The following is a 12043-nucleotide window of genomic DNA, read 5'->3' as shown; positions in this document are numbered from 1 at the left end:
AATTTAATGTGGTAAAATGCAAAGTGATGCATGTTGGGAAGAATAACCTGAATCACAGTTACTGGATGCTAGGAGTCCACCTTGGGGGGTTAGCACCCAAGAAAAGGATCTGGGTGTCATCGTAGACAATACGATGAAACCTTCCACCCAATGTGCAGCAAACAGGATGCTAAGAATTATTAAAAAAGGGATGGTTAACAAGACTAAACGTTATAATACCTCTGTATCACTCCATGTTGCGACCTCATCTGGAGTACAATACTTTTCTGAAATTCGCAGAACCCCTGCAAATTTTGGATAAACTGTGAATATGGTTTTTATAGGCAGGAAAGGGCAGCTGGGACACCGAGGCAGGAGAGAGCAGCTGGGGCGCCGTCGGGTGCAAAATCACTCACGGTATGCTCTTGACCGCCTCTTCCTGTTGCTAAAGTCAGGCTACACCAATCAGGAGCTGCTTTGACATGCAGCTCCTGATTGGTGTAGCCTGAATTTAGTACAGGAAGGGGAAGTCAGAGAATATTGCGAATTAGTGAGTCTGTGATTCATGAACCGCAAATTCACAGGGGAACACTGTATTGTGTTGAATTCTGGTCTTATCTCAAGAAAGATATAGCGGCATTAGAAAAGGTTCAAAGAAGAGCAACCAAGATGATAAAGGGGATGGAACTCCTCTCATATGAGGAAAGCCTAAAAAGGTTAGGGCTTTTCAGCTTGGTAAAGATATGGCCGAGGGGAGATATGATTGAAGTCTACAAAATCCTGAGTGGAGTAGAACGGGTACAAGTGGATCAATTTTTCATTCCGTCAAAAATTACAAAGACTAGGGGGACACTCAATGAATTTACAGGGAAATACTTTTAAAACCAATAGGAGGAAATATTTTTTCACTCAGAGAATAGTTAAGCTCTGGAACACATTGCCAAAGGTTATGGTAAGAGCGCATAGCGTAGCTGGTTTTAAGAAAGGTTTGGACAATTTCCTGGAGAAATGTTCATAGTCTGTTATTGAGAAAGACATGGGGAAGCCACTGCTTACCATGAATCGGTAGCATGGAATGTTGCTACTCTTTGGGACCTGGATTGGGAGAATGGGCTGCTGGGCTTGATGGACCATTGGTCTGACCCAGTAAGGCTATTCTTATGTTGTTGACCAGCCTTTATAAGAGTGCCATCAGAATGGGTTTAGCACTTAGTTTTGGGGGGTCCCTAGTTAAGACACCCCCTTCTAACAATGTAGGCTTTGTCTCCTTGTAGCAGTTTTATCATCCAGGGTTCTAATGTTTTATGACCTGTTCTCTCATTTTTCATTGTTGAATTTGTTGATATGAGCAGAATTGATTTATTTGTTGGGAAGTGTCCCAGTTCTCCTTTCTCTCTTGTTCTTATCAGATGTTCCTGGCTGCTTTAAGGCTAATTGATGTTCACAGGGACAGTGATGAGGGAAGAGGGGGAGGGATTTAAACCTCTGATGTTTGAGGCTTCCTATAAAGTCCTGGCGGGTAGACAGAAATAACCCACTGGTCCCAGAATAAAGTGTGGATTTACAATAAAGAAGATTAGCAAAGGTAAGAACCTAATCTTTTTTTCCTGCGGGGACAGGGACAAATTTGCCCCCATTTCATTTTGCATTTCTTTGATGCACATGCCTGTCTTATGCTTAGGTTCAGAAATTTCATTAATTTATTCCCTTAGTGGGGTCCCCTATGGTCTGCTACTCCATGGCGCAGACAGTTTCCACAATCATTTTTTTACACTGTATGTCTGTTACATGTGGCCTAGCAAACTTTAATCCTTTTTCTCTTCCATCCTTCTCTGTGACCCCTTGGGTTTTATCTCCATAACCTTAATTTAGCTGCTCTTAGAGGAATGCATCAACAGCCCTCAACACCTCTGTTCCCTCCGTCTCTTCCCCTACTTTCAATTCTGTGTTTGTATATGGACCTCCTAATAAGTTCCCCCAAAAAACCTGCTGGGCAGGTTAGAAGGCTGATTGGTCATTTTTTATGAGGACTTGGGTTAACCCAATTCTAGGATATAAATGGAGAAATTTAGTGTCTGAAGATCTGCATGAGTTTTTACATCTGTGCTTGTTCGTGTGTTTTGTTTTAGAGGCTCTGCTTTCCAGCTTTAACATTGATGGCCTTGTTGCTTTACTGAGGCAAGAGAATGGCCGAGATATTTGTGTTATTCGTGTTGCTCCAGAAATGAGGTATACAGATTATTTTGTCATTGTGAGTGCATCATCTACACGACATCTACAAGCCATGATACAGTATGTGCTGAAAATGGTAAGATGAGTTTCACTTACAGATTTTATTTCTGGCCCTGAACTAGCAACATTTGGTTTTGTTTTTCCAAAGATTATACAATAAAACCTTGGTTTGTGAGCATAATTCGATCCGGAAGCATGCTCGTAATCCAAAGCACTCATATCAAAGCGAATTTCCCCATAGGAAATAATGGAAACTCAGATGATTTGTTCCACAACCCCAAAACCTTTAATACAAAATACTGTTTGCCGTGAGCGTGTGAGCTACGGGTAAATTGGGTGTGACACTTTTATTACATTCAGCCGCGCTTCAGCTGTAGGTTCTGATGACGTGATGCGCGATATGTGCTCATACTGCAAGACAACGCTCGTTTATCAAGTTAAAATTTAATGAAAGGTTTTTCTTGTCTTGCAAAATACTCGCAAACCACATTAATCGCTATCCAAGGTTTGGTTGTATTACTATAATAAGTTTATATGCCAACCTCCTGCAGAGAGCCATCTTATGACCACAGTTAATCCAAAGTATATTAGCCCAATTTGTTTTTATATATTAAACTATGATCATTGGGTGGAGGAGGGGAATGGAATGTATGGAAGGGCTGTGGTTTTGATTTGTTTGATATACTGCTAAATAAATCGTGTGTTTAAAGTGGTTTACACTTAAAAAAAAATTACAGGAAATATAATGAAAACATTTACAACATACACAATTTCCAACAAGTAAACCAATATACATTTATTTTCCTCAACACCCTAATCTTTTTTTTTTTTTTTAATTATTTATAAACTTTATTGAACCATATGAAGCAAAATACAGGAAAAAAGGCTATATTACACCAGACTATAGCAAAAGGACATAAATGTACAACCAACATAACACCATAGATTCCATTTATGATGTACTGTAGCTCTTTAGTACATGGCTAGACAATGTCGCCTACAAAGAGTCTATTAACCTAACAAGTCAATTCTGAAAGTAGCCCTCTACCACTACCCAGACCCCCCTCCCCCCTGTATAATAGAACAGGCTCAAAATAGTGAGGGTGTGTAGTGTGAGTGCCAGCAATAGATGCAAGAAAGGGAGCCCAAACTTTATGTAAATGAGAGAGCCTATTTCTATGAGGAACTTGTTAATTTGGACATGAAAGATACAGTCGTGTGAAAAAATTAGGACACCCCGTGAAATATTCAGTTCTTTCTTAAGAAATATTCACATATCGGTCAGATCTTTTTTTTTTTTTTAATCATTTCAAAAGAAAGTGATGTTATTTCAGGTAAACAACAAAAATTTTCCTTGATTTATTCATGAAACAAAAGATATCCACAAAAATGTGTATTCTAACTGAGGAATAAAATTAGGGCACCCTACACCCTAATAGCTAGTGTTACCCTCTTTGGCTGAAATATCTGCAGTGAGAAGCTTCTTGTATCCATCTACCAGTCTCTGACATTGGGCTGAGCATTAATATTGTGTTTTGTTTTGAACATGTATACAAAGGTGATAACTTGTTTTGAACATGTATACAGAGGTGATAACTGTTATAAAGGGGCTAGAGGAGTTGCTGTACAGCAAGAGATTAGAGAAACTGGGCCTCTTCTCCCGTGAAAAGAGGAGACTGAGAGGGGACATGATAGAAACATTTAAGATACTGAAGAGAGTAGACTTAGTAGATAAAGACAGGTTGTTCACCCTCTCCAAAGTAGAGAGTGCGAGAGGGCACTCTAAAGTTGAAAAGGGATAGGTTCCGTACAAACCGTAAGGAAGTTCTTCACCCAGAGAGTGGTAGAGAACTGGAACGCACTTCCGGAGTCTGTTATAGGGGAGAACACCCTCCAGGGATTCAAGATAAAAGTTGGACAGGTTCCTGCTGAACTGGAGCATACGCAGGTAGGGCTGGTCTCAGGGCACTGGTCTTTCACCTAGGGGCCGCCATGGGAGTGGACTGCTGGGCTCGATGGACCACTGGTCTGACCCAGCAGCGGCAATTCTTATGTTCTAATAATGATATTGAAGAATGCAGTACAGTGTTCCCCCGGTCATTCGCGGTCGGTGGTTCGCAGTACTAGTCATTCGTGGTATTTTCTGACCGTGAACCACCGACCAGGAGAGGACAGAAGGAGAGAGCAGCCAGAGCGCCGGTGAGTGAAGGAAATCACTCGCTATATGCTCTGACCGCCTCTGCCTGTACTAAAGTCAGGCCTTACCAATCAGGAGCTGCTTTGACACGCAGCTCCTGATTGGTAAGGCCTGACTTTAGTACAGGAAGAGGTGGTCGGAGCATACAGTGAGTGATTTCCTTCACTCACCAGAACTCCGGCTGCTCTCTCCTGCCTCTCCCGCTGCCCTCTCCAGTCTCCCCCCATAAAAAACTGTATTCGCGGTTTTTCAAGATTCACAGGGGTTCCTGGAACTGAACCCTCATGAATATTGGGGGAGTACTGTATAATCATTCATTGTTTGACATTTCTGGAATGGATCAGATTCTTGTGCTTATTAATTTTTAAGCATTCAGCATGGCTGTCGATATCCTCTGGATGTTGGCATTGCATCATCAGGAAGATGTGGTTTTCAACAAATTATAAAGATGTGTAATATTCCTGTGGTTTTGACTTATGATACAGCTCCTGGTCAGAGGGAACAAACTGAGCTGGTTTTGGTTTTAGTAAATCTTCACAGCATGTATGGGTATGTGGTTTGTATCCCCCGGGACTTAATTTCCATACCATGCAATTGGATAAAATTTAGACAGGCTCTACCTGCCCCTTCTCATTTGGAATTCAAGGATCGCCCTGTTACCTTACAAACAAGTTGTGGGATCTCTGTATGCTGATGGCTTTCTATTAGACCAACAAAAAAAAAAAAGTAGTAAGTGAACTTTCCAAAACACACAGGTCCCTTCTTTTACAAGGAAGAAATCCCCCTGTGGTCTTGAAAGCTCATGTACTAGAATGTCAGTAAGCTCTAATATGTGGATATTTAAAAGATCTTGTAAAGGTAGATTCATCTGCTGTCCATATAAGTCTTTGCTGGTTATAGATATTCAGGATCCCTTTCCAGAGAGTGTTGCTGAATATCTTTGCAGAGCATATCGGCACTATTGAGAAGGTGCTAGGGCAGAGCAGGGATGGAGATCAATTATCTGGGTACTTAGCGATATTCACCTCTGCTACCTGGATAACTTTGGACAGCAAAAAAGTTGGACTGTACCAGCACCTCACCACCCTATCCAGATAGTCAGTAACAGCTAGTGTTCAAATAAAGTTGATGAATAACTTATCTTGTTTGTTGTGGGCTCAGTATTAGGGGACATTTTCTACTAGCTATTGCCATTCTGCAGTGTAGTCTGTGTTAGCCATTTCCAGTCCAGTCCTTGGTGCACACCTAGTCTCATTGGGTTTGTTAGGATATGCATGAGAGAATTGCATGCAAATCTGACTCATGGACATTGTAGATATCCTGAAAACCCAATGCGAGTAGGTGTGTCCTGAAAACTGGGTTGAGAATGGCTGGTTTATATTTTGTGAATTGCAGCTTGTAGTACCCAAGCCCATTTTGTTTCTGAAGAGTGCTCTGTAGATACTTTGCTGGCTGGAACTAACAATTCTGCTTGGGTCATTTTCTTCAGAATGACACTTTGCTTTGATGTAGTCATTCAGTTGACAGTGCTGCTTATTTGCTTTGTGCAATTATATAAATATATAGTTTATGGTTTAATTTGATAGACCACTCTTCATGTAAGCGTTACAGAATGATTTACATAATAAAATTTCAAAAAGAAAACTCAAGGAGGAATTCCATTCTGAGACAGGGAAGTAACCACTCATGCACCAACACACACACACAAATTTTTAAAAAACAACAAACCCTACACAGTACTACTACACCAGGGGTCTCAAAGTCCCTCCTTGAGGGCTGCAATCCAGTCGGGTTTTCAGGATTTCCCCAATGAATATGCATTGAAAGCAGTGCATGCGCATAGATCTCATGCATATTCATTAGGGAAATCCTGAAAACCCGACTGGATTGTGGCCCTCAAGGAGGGACTTTGAGACCCCTGTACTACACTCTTAATTGTTTCTAGAGTGCTACCAGACATACGCCACACTGTACAGAGTCATGAAGGAGGTAGTCCCTGCTCGAAAGAGCTTACAACAGACATTTTATTTATTTATTTATTTAGTTAGATTTTTATCCCGTCCTCCCAATAGCTCAGAACGGTTTACAAATGAACATACACATATAAGTAGTACAAATGAACATACTATACAAATAAGTAGTACAACTGGTTTAGGGATTGGATTTATAGTTTTTGGAGAGAATTAAATACCGGGAGAGTAAGCAGAAAGAGAGAAGGGGGAAACAGTAGCTTAGTTTAAGGAGAGTTATAAGCATTTAGGTACAATTTGTTAGTGGATAGAGTAAGAGAGGATCATACTGGAGTTTCGGGAAGGGGGGAGAAGGCAGAGGAGATCTTTAGTTGAAGAGGAGGGTCTTTACCGATTTACGGAATGTTAATAATGAGTTCTGTTGTCTAAGTTGGGGGGGGGGAGTTGGTTCCAGAGGCGTGGAATGAAGTGGCTGTAGGATCGTTTGTGGGCAGTTTCTGTGAGCAGTGATCTTCCGGGGGGGGTGCATAGGCGTATCTCAGACTTTGAGCGGAGAGTGCGAGTGGGGTTGTAGATGGGAAGCTTGGATTTTATGTAGGAGGGGGTGGTGGAGTAGATTCTCTTGTGAGCAATTGCCAGGGCTTTGAAAGTACAGCGTTGGCTAATTGGGAGCCAGTGTTCGGCATGGAGTGCCGAGGAGATGGAATCGTGGTAGTTGAGGTTGTGTAGGAGGCGGATGGCTGCATTTTGGACCCGTTGGAGGCGTTTGATATTATTCTTGGTTAGTCCATTAAATAGGGAGTTACAATAATCCATTCTGGAGAGGACATATGCGTATAGGAGTTGGGCGAGGTCTGGTGTGGAGATGTAGGGTTTGATCCTTTTCAGTTGGCGAAGGTAGTAGAAGGAGGTGGAGACTACTTGGGATATGTGGTTAGATAGGGATAGGTGTCCGTCTAGGGTTACTCCCAGGCTGCGAACTTGATCTGCTGCCGTTAGTAGAGTGGAATCCCATGTTAGTGTAGGTCGTATGTATTTGGTGTTTTTGTTTCTGATCCATAGGAGTTCGGTTTTGGAGGCGTTAAGTTGAAGCTTGTTGTTTGACATCCAAGATTTCATTTCAGTGAGGCAGAGTTCGAGGTTAGCAATTTGGGAGGGCCGGTTTTCGCCTAAGGGGAGGAGCAGCTGGATGTCATCTGCATAAGAGTGGATTTTGATTTTATATTTTTGCGCTATATCGATGACGGGTTTGATGTAGAGGTTGAATAGGAGGGGGGATAGAAGGGCGCCTTGAGGAACGCCATATTTGATAGGCTTAGGGTTAGATTTATGTGTCCCTAGTAGGACAGTTTGGGTCCTTTGGTGAAGGAAGGAGGTGATCCATTGGAGGGCTGTGTCTTTGATTCCGAGGTCGTGGAGCCTAGATGTGAGTAGTTGGTGGTCAACTGTGTCGAAGGCAGCGCTAAGGTCAAGTAGGACTAGTAGGGCGTCATTGCCTTTGTCGAGTATTGACCAGCTGTCATCGATGATATCAAGGAGTACTGATTCTGTGCTGTGGCCCTTACGGAAGCCGGATTGGGCTGGGGATAGGGCAGCTTGTTCTTCAATGAAGGGGTGTAGGCGGTGGAGCACAATTCGTTCAAGGAGTTTGGAGACAATTGGGAGGTTGGAGACTGGGCGATAGTTGCTAGGTTCATTGGGATCAAGGGAGGGTTTTTTGAGGGTGGGCTTGATAATAGCTGATTTCCAGCTGAGGGGGACAGTTCCAGTAGTTAGAGAGGTGTTAATGATGGGGAGGATGGATTCTGCCATGGCGTCTCCGGCAGACAGCAGGAGGCTGGACGGGCAGGGGTCGAGGATGGTGTTGGAGGGTTTGAGTTCTCTCAGGGTTTCGAGGACCTCCGCATGAGTGGCTAAATGAAATTGGGAGAGAGTGGCGGAAGGGGGGGTATATGGAGTTGGTTGGAGCTGAGTAGGAGTGGGTTTGGTGTTGAGGTCGAGGTTAGCTCGGATGTTTTGTACTTTGGACTGGAAGAAGTCCGAGAGAGTTTCGCTATCGAGTTCTGTTTGGTTGATTTGATTATTCCTTTGGGCGTTGGTGAAGAGATGGTTGGTGAGGGTGAACAGTTGTTTTGATCTAGAAGGGGCTTGTTGTAGGAGACGAGAGTAGTAGGTCTTTTTTGCCTCTAGAATGGCAGCTTTGTATGTGGTGGATATGTTTTTCCAGTGGGTTTTGGTTTCATTGTCCGGATGTTTGGCCCAGATCCTTTCTGCTTTCCTCAGGGATCGTTTTATGGATCGGAGGTCATTAGTGTACCAAGGAGCAGGTGCTTTGTTGGTGATTATTTGGGTTGTTTTTGTTTGGACCAGGTTATTATAGAGGGATTGGATGTTAGAGTGCCATGTGGCGGCTGCCAGGTCAATTGATAGGGGATGTTGGGTACAAGATTCGTTTAGGGTGCGAATACCTGCGGTCAACTCCAGTCCTCGAGGGCCGGAATCCATTCGGGTTTTCTGGATTTCCCCGATGAATATGCATTGAAAGCAGTGCATGCAAATAGATCTCATGCATATTCATTGGGGAAATCCTGAAAACCCGATTGGAGTTGCCCATGTCTGGCTTACAATCTAAACAGACAAACAGGATGCCAGGGTGGATATTACAGTTAGTGACCCTGGTAAAGAATCTATTATGTACCTCCCACCCCCCTAATGGTTGAGCTATATTTGTTTCATTTCTCTTTATGAATTACTTTCTTGAACTCAGCTCAAGCTTTCTTTCTCTAATATCACTGAATTTGCATGCTAAATGGCTTTTTGTCTTGTTTAGTGATCCATCTTTTCCTTTTTGTCTTTTTAGTACAAGCACATGAAGAAAACAGAGGAGCCCCATATTCGGCTTGAAGGCAGGGAAGCAGAAGATTGGCAGTGTCTGGATTTTGGTAATTGGTACTTGATTATCATATCACAGTTCCCCTGAACTGGCACTGAAAAGTTTGTATATGACATTCACTTGTTCATGCGGCCTGACCAAAAGGACAAGGGAGAACAAATCAGAGAGCTCTTCCGTTTATAACTAGAAAGCACCTCATAGCCTTATTTTAATTTCTCTTCTTTTCCCTAGGAAATATGGTGGTTCATTTCATGCTGCCAGAAACACGGGAGCTTTATGAACTAGAGAAGTTATGGACTTTGCAATCCTATGATGACCAGCTGACACAAATGGAGACTAAGCCTTTGCCTGACGATTTCATATATGGAGTGACTACACCCGAGTTGTGACAGAAAACTGTTCATAAATTATCCGTTTGCATCCTGCAGCAGTAAGAATGTTGTTGGTTGAAGCTGCTGAAGATGACAGCGCTTCAAGAGACTACCTGCTCCACCTGTCCATGGATAGCAAAATCAATAACAAGCAATACTGTGCAAGAGGAGGCTGTGTGGGAGAGGGAACTTTCAGTTACATGAGGCCTTTGGTCTGGAGTTTTTTGGGGTTTTTTTCCCAAATTTGAGTATTTTTTAATGTAATGGGACTGATTTTTAGTGTTGACATTTGGATAGAGCCTTTGGATGCTTTTTACCTGCTTTGTCCCTATCTGTGTACAAAGTACATAGTTTCCCTTTGCAACTTATAAATGCTACCATTTACACCTGCTTTTTGTGCAAACACCTTTTTTTCCTTTGAGAATAAAGGGTATGGATTTGAAAGTTCAGTCCACCCATGTTTTTCCATCTCTGTGTGTTGGGCTTTTAGCTATAATAAGGGAAAAATATTTCCGATTCACACATCCAGATTGTGATTTGCACATAAGTGTTTGGGAACATTAACTCCCTCCCCCCCCCCCCCCCGCATAATGGAATTGTGTAGGAGTTTTGATTTACTGTTTATCTTAAGCCTGCCTCTGTCACCTAACATCACAGGAATCCAAAAAAAAAAAAGGGTAATAGTTAATAAACGATTTAAGCCTCCTGCATAGTTAGACTTTGAATGATTTTATTTTTCTAATAGGTTTTCTTGCCCTTTAGAGGTTTATCAGTCTGCCAAAAGACAAAGAAAGGACCATACTTTATGTGTAGCTCAGACTATAATTTATCTAGAAAGAGTAACATTATGAAGAGAAGTGGCACTTCTGTGAAATATCAGTGTTAACACCCATTGTACCCACTTTCTATAACTGTGCTGAAATCTGACCTAAAATAAGAATTGGTTGCCTATAAAGTAATTTAATCATAAGAAACTTTCATACTAATTTTTCTATAGCAGTCAGATTAGAGGTAGAATCTTGTTTCCATTGGTTGCCAGTCCAGCTGAGAAGCTCCTGGCAGGATTCCAAATCATAAATCTTTCTTCACTATTTCCACCCAGAAATAAATAGAAGCTTGTCTAAATCTCCTGGCTGATGAGGTTTATCCTTGGACAAGCAGGCAAGAGCATATATGCTCATATGTAGTTGACGTCATACACAGAACCTGGTACAGACAGTACTAAACGGGTACTAAACTTCTTAAGAAACTTTTGGACTGCCTACACTGCGCACACGTGAGTGCCTTCCCGCCCAATGTCCGCTCACAGTTTCTCAGTTTTTTGTTCGCTGTGGAACGAAGTTGTGTTTTTGGATGCAGTCCAAATTGTGTTGCCTTACCAACGTCTTTTGCCTTTCGGTTTGTTTTTTTTCTTTTATATAATAGTAATAGTTTCTTTCTTTGGTTCTTTTTTCTTTAAAAAAAAAAATAATTACACATTATTTTTTTTCCACAATCGGGCTTTCAGGCCTTCCCTCTCTCCACTGTTTTTGCTCACTGGTTTTTCATCTCAGGGTGCAAACATTGATGTTTTCGACTTAGCCGCCAAGATTTTTCCTCACATATTGAGACCTGCTGGGTTAAAAAAATGCACTTGTTGCCAATGGCCCATCTCCATTACTGTCCCGCACAGCTGATGCATACAGTGTCTGGGCCTGAAGCATTGAGTGGACACTTGCATTTGCTGTTTTACTTTACAAAAATGTTCTCTTATTTTTAATTGAAAAGCTTTTATTGAAAAACACTTCAAACATAACAATTGCACATGAAATGCAAGAACAAAAATACATGGAGCATAGTACCACACTCCAAAATAGCACACATAATTAAAATCACCAACATAGACATGTGCAAGTCCTACAAACTAATAAGAACAATCTAAAATACCCACCAAAACACAGCCAATACCTCCCCTCCCACCCCCCAGGGACAAAAAACAATACCTACAGCTCGCAATATGGTTGAGAGACAGTCAATTCCAAACAGAAACCAAAAATTGGAAAGGAATATGGTTATGGGATCCCCCCAAGCATCGCCCCTCCATTCCGACTCCAAGGCCAACTCAAAACCCCTGGCCACCCCTGCCACAAACCCCCACAGAAGCCCAAAAACTACGCCACACATGAGCATAGCCATGTAGTTTACCATGTCGCAAGGCCGTTGAATGATAAAGGTTCTGCCAATTAAGTAAATGTTGCTCCACCAGGGCCCACGTGGGAGGGAGCGCCTGATTCCACAAAGAGGCAATGGCTAATCGAGCAGCAGTGAATGCCAACTTACAAAACAAAGAGTCCCCCCAAGCCAGATCCAATTGATGCCAAAACAACAGGGCGTGTCGCCAATCGGCCGGTATCTGGGACAC

The 12043-nt window shown here is 42.3% G+C and overlaps 1 protein-coding gene across 1 annotated transcript in view; it reads left to right on the top strand.

Moving 5' to 3' along the window:
• The window catches only part of MALSU1 (mitochondrial assembly of ribosomal large subunit 1), a 29222-nt gene extending 19112 nt beyond the window's left edge, over positions 1 to 10110 (top strand). Inside the window, exons 2-4 of the mRNA XM_033930874.1 lie at positions 2109 to 2287; positions 9239 to 9320; positions 9503 to 10110. Coding sequence (XP_033786765.1) covers positions 2109 to 2287; positions 9239 to 9320; positions 9503 to 9660 — 419 coding nt within the window. The 3' untranslated portion in view covers positions 9661 to 10110. The remainder of the gene's footprint in view (positions 1 to 2108; positions 2288 to 9238; positions 9321 to 9502) is intronic.
• Positions 10111 to 12043: the final 1933 nt, after the last annotated feature.

This window comes from Geotrypetes seraphini, chromosome 2 (assembly GCF_902459505.1).
Source record: "Geotrypetes seraphini chromosome 2, aGeoSer1.1, whole genome shotgun sequence".
Lineage (NCBI taxonomy): Eukaryota > Metazoa > Chordata > Amphibia > Gymnophiona > Dermophiidae > Geotrypetes > Geotrypetes seraphini.
The sequence above is the reverse complement of the archived record's forward strand: the minus strand, read 5'-3'. Positions and strand labels throughout refer to the sequence as shown.